Below are 17553 nucleotides of genomic sequence, written 5' to 3' on the forward strand. Positions count from 1 at the left end.
ACAAACACTCCTGCAAAACGCTTTAAAATAGAATTTTTCAATGCTTCAACTAATGCGCGCAAGTAATTGACAGTGACGATGTGCCTAATCGCATGGTTGTTGAGTGAGAGCAGGGTTGGTACGACCCTGATTGGCATTGGGACGCAACAATGCTGTCTGGCGAAACGAGAGAGTATAGTTCAAGAGCAAAAGTGCCAGGCAGCATTGTTGCGTCCCAATGCCAATCTCCATAACAATGAAAAATTCGAGGCCGATTGTGGGGGTTCCAGGGCCACGAGCGGAATAACATTTATATTTTCGTAAGCAGTGCAGAGTCAGCTTTCGATTGATACCCGTTTAACCAAATTTAATGCTCGTCAAGCCGGTCAAAAATGACCTTCAAATTGCCTGTAGCCAAATCGAAATTGTGACGTGAATCAATTTCTGAGGCGTGAGATTTGGTTGTGTCGACACCATATAGGACACTATGGTACCATTGTCTGTCGTTTTTGCGGCGGCATATTTGATATCAGACGAGTGCAACGAAAGCAGTGGTGACAAATAGCGATGTCGGCAGAATTCGTCAGATGTGTTGAACTAGTCATTACGATTCACAAATTTATTCATCTTCAAGTCATATAAAATAAGCCGAGTCATTGACTTGGGTCGAGTCATGCGTAATGACTCGAGTACAAGTCGAGTCAATCCAAATATTGACTCGAGTCGAGTCGAGTCATTTTCCCATTTCAGGAAAATGACTCGAGTCAAGTCGAGTCACAAAAAAAACGTGACTCGAGTCTGACTCGAGTCGAGTCATGACTCGAGTCATTACAACCCTGCGGGCCGGACATGGAGAGATAAGAGTACTGGGCGGGCCAGATTCTTGAATCGATACATTGAACGCGTATTTATCCATATACAATTATACATTATACAAGGATTAATCGTATTTATTGTAAATTTTAAGTTTGAAGAATAGAAACCAAAACAGCATTAAATGAATTCTGCGTATTTCAATAGCTGTCGAAGTCAGTGAGACATCAAAGATGTGAACCGGTTCATTCAACTCTGGCTGCATGTCGCGCACAAAGAAAAGAAAAGGCTAACTAAGAATAACTGTTATTTTTGTCAGAAGAAAACAATGTATAACCTACAGTCACTATAAATTGACGTGGGGATGAAATTGTGGAGAATTGCGTCGCAGGCCGTATGTTGAGCGCCTCTGGTAGGCTATTGTATGCAAGCGAGGGGGTTGGGATTTATTTATCAATATATATCATCAGTTAGGGTTGAGTATATGCGTAAATGCCGGTAATGCAAGCCTGTGCGTGTTGACGAACTTGCGCGTGAGCTCCATTCTCGCACTCTACTCACACACACACGCTGTATAGAATAACTTACAGTCACTATATCATTTTACGTAATAAGAAGCTAGAGGGGAATTGCGGCAGACTGTGGCCGAGCGCCACATTATCATACACGACCGGAAACTCTTGAGGGCCAGTCAAATCATGTTGCGGGCCGTCTGTTGCCCGTCTCTGATTTAGACTTTGGTGTGTAGAGGCTTGTCGTTGCCCTGCGATTAAAATACTCTACCCATGATCAAGGCCTGAAAGAATTGTAGTATACCTGATAGCAATATGGATGATTTCGAACGTTCAGACATGTTGCCTAAATGAGACCACAAGACATAATATACCTGTCACACCGATGATAATTTTGGTCCGTGGACATATGAGCATGCGACATTACAGCATGCGAGACTTCGGCATGCGACCCATGAGCATGTGGGTTTAACTACGGGTTAGGGGTAGGTTAGGGTTGGATTTATGGTTGGGTTAGGTTTTAGGTTAGGTTAGGCTAGGTTAGGTTAGGCTATGTTTCGGGTTAGGGTAAGTTTTAGGGTTATACAGTCACATGCTGAAGTGATGCATGCTGATGTGTTCCATGCTGAACTGTCGTTTTCCATTGTGTCGCATGCTCATAAGTCGGGCAACCGATAATTTGATATGTCCTCGACCGTGCTAATTTCAGTTTGTGGGGCAGTACTGCGGGTGGACCACTGCTGGTTTCTATACGAACGTGCGTAGCTTTGCGCCTCGTGCTTTAAATGAATACGACCGATAGAGTTTCAAAGCTTCCAAGATGGGAAGGAAGTATCGAAACTATAATTTCAGTACTCAAGATAGCGTGCTGTCTGGACTATTTGGTATAATTGATATTCGTGTATTGTGATGCCCAGCCACACTAACGATGTATAATCGCCTTAGTAGAAGGGGAATAGCCTATTAGAGCGTGGTGGTGTGATTATTTGCCGCAACACCATATCGTAATCACGTATTACCACCAGTGTCGATTCCGAGATTTCAAAGTGGGTTTCTGGGTTTATCTAGGCTCCTATGGTCACCGTCCAATCCGCCGTAAGATCGTAAGTTCTTTTGTCAAATCCTGATGACGCTGCTTATGCTCTTCGTAAAGCCATATTTAAACAAAATACAAATGACTCGAAGACAATGAATGTTGATACATACACATCTAAGTGTTATGGTATTAAATTTAAAAATGATCTTTTGATATCGTTCGTCAGCTAACTCGTGTAGTTCAATGCAGAGACGGCGTTAGGTGGTTGGCACACATGCACAATTGCACATGCATCATCAGCATTTGTTATAAACGTAATACGCGATCCAATGCTGAAATTGTAGAATATGTACAATTTACATGTACATTGTACAATGTACATGGAACACAGACCAGCGTCATATAGCGCGCTCCCAATTCGCAGGACGCTGTTTCTTTTTCAATTACCAGGAACAGAAAGGTTTATAAAAGCACTGTGACTTATACCCCTCCTGAAATATCCATCACAGAAAAAGCGTAACAAGCACGTACTCCGATATCGGGACGCTTTAAAGAACCAAGGAAACGCCTCCAGAACACCCTTCTGTGGAGTTGCTAAAGCAGTATTTTATGGATCAACCACTCATAATTGCATGCTGGGACCTAACAGAATCGCAAAAGGTAAACAAATCGGGCCTTTGCGATGCATTAAGAAGTCAATGGTAACAGGAAGCTAACCAGGAACATATATCCGATTCTCAAAACAGGATATTATGATTACGAAAAAGTTTTTGAAATAAGAAAGTATAGACTGCTTATTGAGGAAGAGTCAAATATACACAAATAGAAGTATCATTATTATGTTAAGCAATGATTTTTCATTTTCATAACTGCAAAATTGATGTATAAGCGCAAAAGAAAAAAATATAATAAATTCGCTAATTGGACATTTCAAAATACCAATTCAACCGTTTTCGGCAGTCAAGCCAGAAGAGACGGAAATAAAACGAACAGGCGCAGTTTCCTTCAGTCGCATCATATCCCACAAATTTAATTAGTTATTGATTCAAATTATAATTTCAGAGATATGTCAACACGGTGTGTAGTGTATACACTCTCACAAGGGGGGGGATTACCGTGAATCCACCTAGCTCGTCGTCACCTGGTGCGTAGCGGATTGGCCCTGACGCGAAGAAAGATATGATCCGATCTACCGCTGAGCCGGTCTCAGGGGTTCGGCGGAAGTCAGAGCACACAATTTCTTCGCGGTTTATGTAAAATCGTGTATTGATGTGTTTCCACACAGTTGTTGATGCAGGCTACATTTCATTTGGTGCATCAGTATGTAGCCTATTAGATTTTTAATGTGGTAGCGAAAATTTGAGGCTCGCCGAAGGTTTGTAGATTGGCGTACGGGTTTATCAAGTTAGTAGCAAGGTTAAGAACCCCTGATTTGATTCAACGGAATCTTCTGAAAAAATGAACATCGATTGCACTACACTTTGGGAATAGACAGGAGAAACTAGACGGATTTTAATTGAAGGCGTTCTACCCTTGGAACTGAAAGTCGCTCGTATCTATAGGAAGCGCTCGCGAGATGTAGCATTACAATATTAAATTTGCATCCGGAATTTGGTGTTATAATCTCGAGATCAACTACGAGTCGCGTGACAACAGTTGCCGAGAGCCTGGAGGCATTTGTTCCGGGTCATCTCCGACGGTCCACGACTGCTCTGGACGCATCCCATTCGCAAACCTCGGTTGAACCCCCATCTCGTTTCGGGCGTGGGGCGAAAACTCGTATCCCGCTCCGTTCTGGGCTGAGCGGGGTGGATGATACTCCACACGTTTGTGGCCCACATCTTCGCGCGTCTGTTGTTTGATGGAATGTCGCGTTTTTCGAAGTCTGAAAAGACGAGGTACATATGTAGTAAGGCTTGGAGAGGAGGTCAAGTTAATAGTGAATACATGTATGCCGAATTATCTAACCACGCCCCTTCTTTACAGGATGCGTGGATGCTGTATGGTACAACATCGGGATAGCAATCGTATCACGAACATCCTCAAGTTCACCGCTATTGTGGAAATCAAAGTCGAGCGATTTCAATTTTTGAATTAAAATAAAGATATCGTTTGCTCTAGATTCCCCAAAGCCGATTTCAAACTCTTTGAACAGGCCAGAGACAATGTTTAGGTAATTTTTGAGTCGATATCGAAATCTAAGTGATAACCAGATTGCAAACAGTCAATGCAATCCGAATCCGACCAATATCTTCAATCCCAAGTCAAACCAATATCTGTCCAAAGAATATTTTTACTCACCGCCTTGTAACCACAATCAGTGCGATTAATGCGATCACAAGCAACACTGCCAGAGCTATCACCACTGGAAGAAGGTCACCATGCACACTTTGTTGTTTGTCAAAAGACGCTTTGGGATCGCATGGCGGAACGGTGCCTCCGATTTCTGATTTGCCTGAAATAACATCACAATGAATTGACGGCCTCGCAACTCAGGGGTAAAGCTATGAACTCTGAGTGTTCCAAATGCATTCAAACCTATATATAAGTCAGGGTTGTAATTACTCGAGTCACGATTTTCTGATGACTCGACTAGACTCAAGTCATTTTCTAAAAATACGGAAAAGACTCGACTCGAATCAATCTGTGTATTGACTCGACTTGGACTCGAGTCATAGCGCATCACTCGAACTAGGTCTTATGATTCGAGACTCAGACAGCCAAGACCGAGATTTCATTGTAATTTCGAATAACAGTTAAGTAACCACACTATTGGGATTTCGCCTATTGGTACTGATACTTGAAAATGCGACCAGAAACTGCTAAAAGTGAGGAAAATTGTTATATTATAAATGCGAACCATTCGATATCACCAAACATGACTTATAAAAAGTGGATTTAACAAAATTTTAACTGGAAACTGAGCAGTCGACACAATGACTTGGACTCGGACTTGAGTCATAATACCATGACTCGGACTCGACAGTCTGCTCACTGACTTGGACTCGGACTTGACTCGGTGGTGAATTAAAAATGACTCGATTCAAAACTATGAAAAAGAGAGTGACTTGTGGCTTGGAGCCTTGTGACTAGGTTACAACCCTGAAGTAAGCTGACTCTTGATCTGTTCAGATGCATGGGTCACGGCTAAGCTCTGGTACATGCTAGGGAAACGTAGAAAATTGTAAAGAGCTTTAAATATGAGAGTCAAATCATCAATTCTACCAATACCAATTTAGTTACTCCCAGAGGACGTTTGACTATCGAAAGTACAGTACAGTAGCTTACAGTAAAGTACAGTATTTGTATCACTTAGGCAAGAGTGTATTGGAGTCTAAGCCCTTTTATAAGACCATTTGGTCAGCTTCGAAGCTAGCTAGTCAATCCTGCTCTCTCGTTTTCGAATAGGAATAGGCAAACTTCTTCGTGCCGTATTGAGCTAAATCCGTTTCGCAATGTCTCTTGAAAATGCGTCCCGAGTCTACCACTTCCACCTACATTTATAAAAATAATTCACGAAGTCGGCACGTATCATAACTTGGTGAAAAGGAGAGGCCTATCATGAAGTGATACTGCTTTTCCAACCATATGCACGTCGTGTTATCTGTTCAGCGTCACGAATTATGAAGTGAGCATTGCCAACGATATAACTTGCATAACTCAGCATCAGGAAAATACGGAAGGTGCGCTTGGCCATTCTGGAATGGCGTAAAAGTATTTCCGGTTATTGCAACTGGCGTGGCATAATTCCCGAGCTCAATTCCAGACCGCTGTATCACTTGAGCTGTGTCAAACATTTGCCACGCGTATAAACTCAATCGAATTTTCAACACTTCGGTAAGCCGTCTTATGAAGTCACTACAAAACGACATAGCTCCCAAATGACTTCACCATGTAGATGGGCTTAATGGAATTAAGTGAAACTATGAGTTGGGGATTCTCGCTTCATCGCCATCGACTTTACGGTTGGTTGAACTTTGTATTCTCTTGACGCATTTTTGGATTTCATTTTTGATCAGTTCTTACCTCCTCTACCCAGACTTGGACAACTATAGATAATTCTAGTTGTCTAATTTCACTAAGAGGGAAATCCCAGTAATCTAATTTTAATATAATTTGTAAAATGTTTCCATGCTCTAATTCTAATTATAATCTAATTTCTGATATGTTCCTAATATGCTCTAATTTCAATTAGAATTTTGTTGCATTTATTTTTCATTTACAGTTTCATTCAATTTCCAAGTTTTTGCGAATTCAGTAAGTCTAATTCGAATCTAATTTGGAAAAAGCTGTGTAGCTCCAATTCTAACTCTAATCTAATTCGGAACGCTGAACATTCTCTAATTGTCCAAGTCTGCCTATACCCGTACCCGTAATTTTCCATGTATAATGCGCAAAATTTTACCGATTTTTGCCCTAAAATAGGGGGGTGCGTATTATACATGGGTACAGCAAGCCTTGAAAAAAAAATCCCTCGATCAAAAACTTGAAATCACACCTTTCTTCATGTTTGTTTAAATCGCGCATCACCTCTAGCCATTGGGCCCCGAAATTCGTATTATAGAGTGTAACGCGTTGCCAAATAGAGAAGCGTGTTGCCAATTAACGAAAAGCGTGTTTCCAATTAACGAGAGTCGTCTGCAAAGCACGCGATATCTTGCTGAGTTGGTTTGCCGTTTGCACGCGAGCGAAATCAGGTCGCTGATTGCTACAAGCGTGCGCGGCAATCCTTGTTGATTCATCGCGTCAACGACAGGCCTTAACAATCGCATACACAAGAGGCCATGTGCGCAAGATTTAATCGCTTGCGTAATCAGTCGCATCTCCGACAGGACTGGTGCGCCCGACATAACCGTTGGCCTGAACAATCGCATCTGTAATTGTGATAAACCTCGTGCGCAAGATGTTGTGTGTCGCTAGCCTGAGCTATCGGGTCGCCGACCTCATAGGCTTTGGCTGCTATCTATACTCGTTTAGAGACAATGCCGTTCATTGTATTTTGATTAGCGATCATCATGTCATGATTGTTCGACAGTGACATCGCAAAACAGAACAACATCGAATACTAAACCGCAACTTTTCATGTACTTATTTACTGCGAATGCAGGGTGCGTACTACACATTGGTACAGGCTTTTCCGCAGAACATACACGTCATTTTAAGGATGCGTATTATACATGGGGGCGCACTATATTCGGAAAATTACGGTAGTTATATTCCAATTTGCGAAACGTTTCTATTATCATCATCATCATCATCATCATCATCATCATTGGTTTATTAGCAATTTTATCAGTTCAATACACCACAAAAATGCGATACAATGAAAAGACAGGAAGATGTCGAAGCGACTTGGAGTAGTCAATGGAATCAGACACCCACCCCGGCCTAGGCGATGTGAAGAGGAGGCATGCACACTGAATGAAAAGTAAAGAGGATAGTAAAGAAAAAAGTTCTCATTTTGTTGTTGTTTGTGGTATTTATGGTGTTTGTCGACTAGTATGGTCATGTACACCAGGCCGATGTTACTTATTTTTTATTTCGTATCTGACGACTAAGAGCACGGCCACTTCTAGGCTTTTTGTAAGACACCGCTTACGCAGATGAGGTGGCGACGAGGAGCCTAGATATGCTATCCTTCGATTTCTAATGCAATCTCTGGTTATCCTGAGACTGCTACAGGAGAACTGTATAGTACGAAAGGTGCAAAGCTTGGTGTACATAAATTTCCCATTCTAATTCTCATACGATACAAACGCGACTTAGTTTTTGTTGTATCTCTTTCTAATTCTAATTTTAATTCAATTTCAGTCATTCCAATTGTAATCTGTTCTAAAAAAAGTAGAAAAAATTCGAGTTGTCCAATCCTGCTCTGCGAACCACATTCCGAGATACGTACCGCCTGGAATTGCAGGAGTTCCGACGCCGCAAGGCAGAAAGCGGTACGCGATCTCGAAACTTAATTTCCTTGACTTCCAATCTTTTATGACGTTCGATGAAAGCTCGATTTTGGCGTCTTCCCCTTCAACTTCCAAAGTAAGCAGCTCCTGGCCGCTACAGCCCGGCATCATTGTTCTCATGGCGATGATCGCGTCGTCTCTCGAGCAAGTGTTGTTTCGACGGATGTAGAGAAAGCAAGATGGGGTCTTGACCTTACGGTACACGGGTGGATTGCCTGCGATAGAGAAGGAATTGCCACATAAAGTAATGTTACCCTATGCTAGGGTTACCATATTTTGGAATTATGAAGAGGACACTTTTTCAAAATTTTCAAACTAGCAAAACCGAATGAAAATCTTGAAAAAAAAAGGTCAACTTTCCGGCCCAGCTCCCAAAATAGCCGCCGGGGCGTTACTACAGTGCTGACTTATTGTGTCTCGGCAGAATTTGGCCGTATATCTCACCAAAATTCTCAAGAAAGAGGACAATATCTCAAAAAAGAGGACGTTTGAGCGTACTCTGAGGACACTTTCCAAAAAGAGGACAAATCCTCTTGGAAGAGGACGTATGGAAACCCTACCCTATACCCACTGCATGACCGGTGACAGATCTGGTAAATAAACCGTGGCTGTACTCAGAAGCGATTGACATGCTTACCAGGTCGGTAACTTTACACAAATCGCAATTTTCTCGTGACTCGACTTGTCATTTTCTTAATTAGCGAAAATGAACCCACTCAACTTGAGGTAATGTGCGTATTGACTCGACTTCTACTCCGAGTTATTGCGCATGATTCAACCATCAAGCCATATGACTCGATATTCGGGCGGCCAAACAGGCATCTCAATTTAAGTTCGAAGAATAGAAGTAAGTTTTCCACAGTATTGATATTTCGTCTATCAATACTGGTATTTGGGAAATAGGGACAGAAACTATTGAAAGAGAGGAAAATTACTAATTATGAATGCGAGGCATTCAATATCACAGAAATGGAGTTGTGAAAAGTGGGTTGAACTGGATCTCAACTCAAAACCGAACAGTGAACATAATGACTCGAATTCGAGTCTCAACATTGTGACTCGGTAACGAACTGTTACACCACGACTTGGACTCGAACTTGACTTGGTGGTGAACTGAAAATGACTCGATTTGACTCGGGTCGAAACTATAAAAGTAAGATTGACTTGTGACTCGCGAGCTTGTGATTTGGTTACAACCCTGGACTAGAGTCGCAATTGCGCATGACTCAAGTCATAAGATTACCAACCGGGTCACGACGCACCACTGGGTCGCGAAGGTATTTCAGGTGGGTCGTAAACAATTTTCTAAAATTGTCAATTTGCCAACACGTTATCTTCTCACGATTAGTCGGCTAAATACCCGTTCTCCTCATCTAAATTATTTTTGCGCCCATAAGTGCTATAATCCACGATCCCGTGATCGTAATAGTTAATGAACGAGCTTCTCGCGACAGTCAATTTGATTGATGCGCGAAGTTGGACGGTGTGATTTTGTGTATGCCTTAAAATAAGCCTACATTCCTTTCTCCAAAGGTTTTGAGATCGTTGCTTAGAAAATGCAATCGTGCTCGATTATAATCAGCAAACAATTTCCGCGACACAAGCTATACTCGCGCCCCTTTGTGTTCGACGTAAAAGACGAATGATTGCTTAAATGCGCACTTTCTCGTTTGCAATCATTTATCATGTATAATCTTGACGACTTTTTACATTCGTTTTCTTAAATTGTCGTGCAAGTTCCCTTGTAGGCGTCTAGTGGACTTGTGAGACGTGCGTCGAATGACGATCTCATTATTTCGGTTTTATTTCATATAGCGGGTTGCAGAATGAAACTTTCATTTCGGGCGGGTTGCGAACTGACAAGATTGGGAAGCACTGTTCTACATGACTTGATTCAAGTCTCGTGTATCAGGACCGATGCTTCAAAGACGGGACGGACACTGCCTTTGCCTTGGTGTCGACTTTAATCTAAATTACGCCAACCAAGTCTGCGCCAACCGAAGGAGTTCGTGTACCATCTGAAAATAGTACATTAAGCCCTCTCTTCGCACTGATTATTCGAACTATCACGCCGGTGAAGACTCTGTGATAGCAAGGTAACAAGTTCCGAAAATACTGCCACGGCCAACGCACGGCATCGGTATTCCCAATCTCCTAAGCAATTTGTCATGGGAGGATATACATAATATTCGCTAGAAATGTTGAAATGAATAGGCATAAACTCACCCGAAAACCAGAAAGTGGTGTCCAAATTGCCTCCAAAATCAATCTTATTTATCTTCACCCCAACGATGTAGTCTTCTTCCAAAGAATTATTCAAATACCAGCAAGATTTCAGGCCAACGCCGTCTTTCAGCGTCTCCTTCGGGTATAAAGGTTCCGATACGGTTCCGTGTGAAGAGTCGAAGTACTGCGATCGTTGACATGAGCTGGCAACGGTCATCCGAGTAAACTCTATAATTACAGACCATAAATGATCGGAGATGGTCAGTAACCAAGTACTTTTATGGTTTTCGGAATAATCAAGTCGGATTCGTTTCTACTGTTTCAAGTGGCTATGCTTTCAAGCAAAACTTGATAAATTTTAGACATTGGACTAGTTGTAAGTAGTTTTAGGACAGGGGCGGGCTACATGCGGCCCACGGGCCGGATCCGGCCCGCGATGGGACTTTTTGCGGCCCGCGGAGAGTTTCCGCCCTGAAAGTGAAATTCTAATCTGAAAGTATTGACAAATTTTATGCGTCACAGAATGAATCCAAGTTGACCAACACGAGAGTGATGGTCATGAAGCTACCTATGTTCTGTTCGGGTCAAGGCTGCGTTCCAATATAATTGATGTTCACGTGCAGTCTTTAAAGGGTTTCTAGTTCAACATGCAGCCAAATCTAATAATAGTCAGATTATATTTTTGATCTGAACAAGACACATACAATGTACACTGCGATAAGAGAGAGAGGGAGAAAGGTGGGGGGCATTCGGTTTCGCCTGCACCATGCTTCTGACGACGGAGATGCGATACGACCGTAAGGTCACCTGGTCAGCACCCCCGTTTTTTCCTCCTCCGTGCTATCCGCGGATGCCGAGCGCCTAGCATGATAGCGGCGGATACCAGTTTTTCGAGTCTTTGGTCTGACCCGGCCGGGGATCGAACCTACGACCTATCGATCAAGTAGCCGGACGCATCACCATTACACCACCTTGCTCGGTAAGACACAATACTATGTAATGAACAGATAGGAGGATGCCGAACGACCAGTTAGTGTTGCGGCTGCGGTCTCTTAAACCTCGACCTAGTGCCCGATGTCACAGTTCTTTTTTCGATGTGTTGTCTCTATTTCGCGGCTCTTTCTAGCTCTTTCCATTCCATGTAAGTGCGCTCTTTCATCGGGTCTTTTTCTAGGCTTTTTTGTCGCCGTAAGAACAGCTCAGAAAAAAACTTCCAGCGCGGAATCGAGCCCCGGCCGCCAGGCGGCAGGCGCTTATCGTCATCACAACGCTATCCGAGTTCAAAGAACTTGTTGACAATTTTGACTTCAACTCGTTTAACAGCAGCTATTGAATTGCATTAGGCTATTATATCCATTAAATACTGTTTTTGGGCTCTTCGCTTAAACTAAAAGTTTGCATTAAATACGATTTATTCCTTGTATAGGAGGATAAATACCCGATTAATGTATCAATTCCGTAATCCGGCCCGCCGAGTACTTTATTTTCCCATATCAGGCCCGCCGACCTGAGAAGTTGTCCGCCCCTGTTTCAGGATATGTTTCTATCAGTGAAATTGTTGTCATGGGTGAATTTTTTTCATAACGACTGGGTGAAATATCCACTGTAACTGCATTTAAAACAAACGGTGTTTTAAAACACTTTGTGTTTTTAACAGTGTTTAAACAAAAATGTTATTTTTCAGAAATCAAAATGTCTTTCTTCAAAAGTTATATAATTACGCCATGTAGTATGAGTATACGGGCGATTTGAACCAGATTTAGTCGACGTATACGATGTGGAATGATTGGAACCCTCGAAATCGTCGTCGGTTCAACACTCAACAGTTATACCACGTAGATACAGATCATTGCTACGGAATGGGTGTTATGATGATGATGACCGCAGACCGTAAGAATGCTGCATAACGATGCATTCCTAGTTGAAAATACTTCTGGTTCGTTCACGACAGGAGCCATATTTACCCTATATTTTCCCCAATGACGTCAAAACCAAAGACGTCATGGCTAAAAAACAGCAATAAAAACATGTTTTAAAAAGGATCATGTTTTCAACATGTTCATTTTAACTTGAAGTTTCTTTTAAATGCAGCCCTACCTGTAACTGAATATATTTTAAAAAGTAGCATCGATTGTATGGTCGTTAGAGTCATTTTGACTTGATGAGTTGATGGCAATTCCTAAAGCAGACAACTCCGGTTAACTGCAGAAAGCATGTTACGTCCCAACCAAATCTGCTCTTTTTAAACCTTTACTTTCTACTTCCACTTCAACTTCACTTTCACTTGAACTTCCAGTTCACAATCAATCCAATTTGATACCCGAATGAACAAGTTGACCGGAAAGCGCATATTTCAGGCGTAATGGAATCGCTATATCATTCCCTTTCTTAAAATTATGGTATATAGGACGGCCGACGCCGCGAGTAAAACAGATAATTCTTGATATCCAATATTCATCCTATTGCTAATATTCCACAGTATGGAAAGAAGCCTTTCGACTGACTGCCAGTCGGAGCGTTTAACACGGAAATGGAAATAAATGTGATGATGACATATAGCCATTACTCACTAAACATGGTAACAAAAGTTGGATTACCAAACTAGAAAAGTGCCGATTTTTGGAACTTTCACGGGAAATTATGACGCGTTGACTAAAAAAGGTAATCTTTCCAATCCTAGCCCGAAAGACCCGCCTGAACATCCTCATTGCAGATGAGATAGAACATATGGTAACCCCAATCCATGATAGAGGATATGCGGGATCTTACTGTCAAGAAGGTAACCGCTAACCATTTTAATTTACACTCACCAGTGAGCAACGTTATCAACAGCAACATCGTCGCCGCTCCTAAGGTCTCCATTGAAATACTCTGAAGTCTTTCTTAATTATTTTATCGTACAGCTGACGAAAAATTGAATCAAACACACTTAGCAAAGTAATTGCCGTTCATTCTCAAACGCTAGAAGCGATGACGCATAAATTATGCATCGTATAAATTTGTTCCCTATTTTTACGCAATCTCGATGATGAACGGGTCATAGTTTTTGCTACCGGTACTGACACTGACAGCATGTGAAAATAGTGGCTTTAGCTCTGGCTGTTGACATCGATTATGCGTAATGCGAATGATAGTGGAATCAAAGAATGGAAAAAGCATTATGTCGTTATATTCATATGTAATATATATTGTCATGTATAGGCCTACCATGGAATTCAATCCCAAACTGACGTTTAAATACCGTGTATAGGCGGCCTACGTGGAGTTGAATCTATACAGCCAGTTATCGATCAGAAAGTAATCTCTTCCACAGCGTGACCAGAGTATTTACATGTTACGATATTGATTGCACCACATTCTTTATCCGTGCTGCTGTCTCGCAGGAGTATTTCCGGCTTGAAATCGCATATTAGTTCCACGACATAACACTTATACAATTGAATAATATATTCATATTGAGATATACCCGGATGTGGTAGACTACTAGTTGTTGACGATTGCCCCTGACTATAGTGTCAGTCGAAAATATGCGCGTCTATAAAATATGAATACACTAATAAATTGTATGCTGGTGCTCTGTACCCTGTTCCTGAACCTGTCTCAACATAATAAATTAAACGTAAATAAATTCACACTACATTCTCGCCGTATATGCTGAACGTTTACCTAGCAGAAGAAAAAAAACAGATCAACCGAAATCCAATGAAGTTTTATGGCATCGCCTAGGAAAACTATACCTTTCGTAGTAAGTTGAAATCTACAATACCGTACGCTTGGTATATCTCTCCATGCCTAACCGCCTGCTGAACTTAACAATAATTGCGGTTAACTAGATGGATCGAATGAAAATCCGCGCCTGCACGTACAATGCTCTGATCAATGTCCAATCCTGAAGCAATCACAGCTTGCGATATCGCGTACTATTCACCTGGATCCGAGCCACAGGCAGGCTTTCTCCATGCTTATGCGAGCTTGGATCGATCGATTGCGTCTCCGTTGGGAATTGTTAAAGCACGCTTGGCTATTGATCAACATATCACTCGTGACAGCCTTCAATTAATTAAGTGCAGCGGTCACATAGACCGAAAACAGTCGATAGACTGTCATGCGCTAGTTCATTGATTAGCATTAAGAATCAGGTGGTAAATGGGAAGCATCTCGTTGTGAATAACGGCCGAGTTTGACTAACCGGCGCTACCGAAACTGAAGAAAATTATAACAGAGAATCTGAAGCTAGCGAATCCATACTGTATTCAAACTTAGCAACTGAGATTGCAGAGAAATTGTCAATTGAATTATATTGACAAGCAATTTGCTCCAACTCAAATCCCCGCAGTTTTTTGTAGTTGATGGCACTCGTACAGACCAGTGACGTGCGGTGAGGTACATGGCTGGTTAGGCACGCCCCCCCAACCACACACACACACACACACATACACACACAAACACGTACGCGTGTAAAGTACCTGATAAAGTGACCTAAAATGTGAATAACAACAGCAGCGGGTATACAGAGCATTTTCTTTGCACACTGAAAGCCGTTGCAATTCCACATTCTACAATAGGATAGGCTACATGTAGGACTAGTCGCTGTTGTGCTAAATGGGCAAGTTTAGACCATTGGACGGATAATAATTACTATCTCTTCAAGTACCGGTATATATAAATAGCATCCTCATTTACAAATACTTTTTCAGTAAAAAAACGCTAGATTTCCCGGCTGTCGAAAGAAAATGCACTACTTGACGCCAGGTCAAGTCAAAATACTCTCGATCGAGTGTAAAAACCACTAGGAGTGGCACCACTGACCACAAACAACAACAACGCAACGGGTTAATATAGGTATTGCAGTCGATCATAGTGCACAAAGGCCACAAACAACGACAATGCAGCCTATGCAAGTAGCTATCACATACCACAATTTAACGTAGCTATGGATGGAAAATACATAACAGCAACATAAGTAAGGGAATGTATCTGCTCCGCATTACGTATTGGCCGTCGCTAGTCGCTACTATATAATTCCTACAAGACTGTTGGATTCCGAAATCGATAGCGCGTTTCACTGTACTGCGATTGTCCAATTGTTAGCGAATAGTTCATAGACAGATTCGTTTGTGCCTCACCTGGCTATTGTTTCTCTGCGATGGCATTGTCTGTCATAAAACTGAATGTCACCTTCTTTGGCGATTTTAGGGGGGTTCTGGGGCGCTGACATTGTTAATATTTGGATTTGCGGAATCAGTGTGACGATAGCATTGGATTGATACCAGTTATTATGAATTCCGAGCTATTTATGATGAATTGCATTGTTACAAGTGAGGCACGACCCGCCCGTGCCTCACCTGTCATTTCACGCTGTATTTGTGAATATTAATTATACAAATTGATGATGTTGGGTGAAAAAATGTTCGAATTTAGTTATTTATGAACATGGATGTAAAATATCAATAATCATCGACTCATCGAGGGGTTTCAGAATTTTCACTTACTCGCCCAGACGACAGGTGAGGCACTGCCTCACCTGCCTCATTGGACCGCACGTCACTGGTACAGACACTGAGTTATGTCATTGTGAAATTCCACGGCTAACCATAAAGAGGGAGCATTGATCGACATGATTGTCATTATTTTGACTCTGTGACGTCGACCGCAGCTTAATATAACAATATATTCACCATCGACCATCGTGTGACTGCCAGCACGGAACAATTCATATGATCCAAATTTTATAAAGCATATCACCGCAATACTTCCATTGTATACAGTCGACTCCTCTTAGTTTGTACACCGGATAACACGGACAACTGCTTTATCCGATGAAAATTCTTGGGAACAGAGCAGAAGTAAAAATTGCACGTAAAAAACTACGGTTAAATCGGATAATTCTCTTATTTCGGACACGGGGTCGCAATTTTTATCGTTAGAGGTTTTGACACGATAAGCAGTACTTCGTTCGTTTTAATACAAGGTGAGTGATTATAGTGAAACAAAGTCGATCCGCCCATCGACAATGAACTCTATATGTGTGTTTTACATAATAATATAATAAATAGTATGGAGTAATTCTTGAATCGTTTTGCATCAAAATACAGTACTGTAGGCACATTACAACAAGCCTAAAGGTGTAAATCCTGTGCGTTTCGTGCGATCAGTGCCAATTACTGCAGTATAGATCAGTTACAATTCATGAAATACGCAACATAACTGTAATTTCAATGTGTCGTCTGCCTTCACGCATGACCGTGTGTCGAAGAATTGATTTTCTGCTTAATTCGGACAGAAATGAGCGGAACCAAACTGTCCTAATTATCGTCGACTGTATTAACAAGCAATTTTCCCAAAATTTAACCAACACTATTCCAATCGCGTCAGTTCTTTTTTTTAATAGTTGATGGCACTCGGTACGCACACACACCATGATGAAATTTAACGGCTATTCTACGAAGAGGAAGCATTGATCGATACGATTGGCTTTATTATGAGGTCGACCGCAATATAAAACAACAATATCCGCGCCATCGTCGGTCTGCAAAATCCGAACAGTTCATAGTATCAAAAATATATCACTGCATTACTTACAGTACAGTACATTGCATACAAGTGTATAATATATATATAAACATAAACACATTTGAAGTTGAGCATCACACACAATAACTTATCTGTTTCCGAAATGTTTTCCAGTTCATGTCCAATGTCCATACCAGAATTGTGCAACTAGATAATTAGAGCGAAATTCCGGTAATCAAATTATAATTTAATTTGTCAAATGCTTCTATTCTTTAATTTTAATCATAATATAATATCTGTTTTTCCAGAAGAGGCTACACGAGAACAGTATAGCTCGAAACAAGTCAATCTCGGTGAACAGACATTTGTCTCTCTGATTTGATATCAACTGAACTTGATACAACTTTTACGTTTTCGCGACTTCAGTAATTCTGATTTTAATCTAATTTGGGGCAACCCGTGTAGCTTTAATTCTAGTTCTAATCTAATCTAGAGAAGATGGAAATATTCTAGT

At 41.5% G+C, this 17553-nt stretch overlaps 1 protein-coding gene across 2 annotated transcripts in view; it reads right to left on the reverse strand.

Moving 5' to 3' along the window:
* LOC145444408 (uncharacterized) overlaps positions 1 to 14811 on the reverse strand; it is a 69736-nt gene extending 54925 nt beyond the window's left edge. The window contains exons 1-5 of one of the 2 annotated variants that reach the window (XM_080322399.1): positions 13337 to 14811; positions 10527 to 10754; positions 8240 to 8515; positions 4642 to 4795; positions 3589 to 4225 (exon numbers count right to left, since the gene is read on the reverse strand). In XM_080322399.1, the coding sequence (XP_080178525.1) occupies positions 3976 to 4225; positions 4642 to 4795; positions 8240 to 8515; positions 10527 to 10754; positions 13337 to 13388 (960 nt within the window). In that variant the 5' untranslated portion in view covers positions 13389 to 14811 and the 3' untranslated portion in view covers positions 3589 to 3975. Of the gene's footprint in view, positions 1 to 3588; positions 4226 to 4641; positions 4796 to 8239; positions 8516 to 10526; positions 10755 to 13336 lie in introns of those variants that run through there. The other variant, XM_080322398.1, reaches the window with a different exon arrangement.
* Positions 14812 to 17553: the final 2742 nt, after the last annotated feature.

This window comes from Botryllus schlosseri, chromosome 8, assembly GCF_051294905.1.
Source record: "Botryllus schlosseri isolate E-star chromosome 8, Bs_hap1, whole genome shotgun sequence".
NCBI classification, from domain to species: Eukaryota; Metazoa; Chordata; class Ascidiacea; order Stolidobranchia; family Styelidae; genus Botryllus; species Botryllus schlosseri.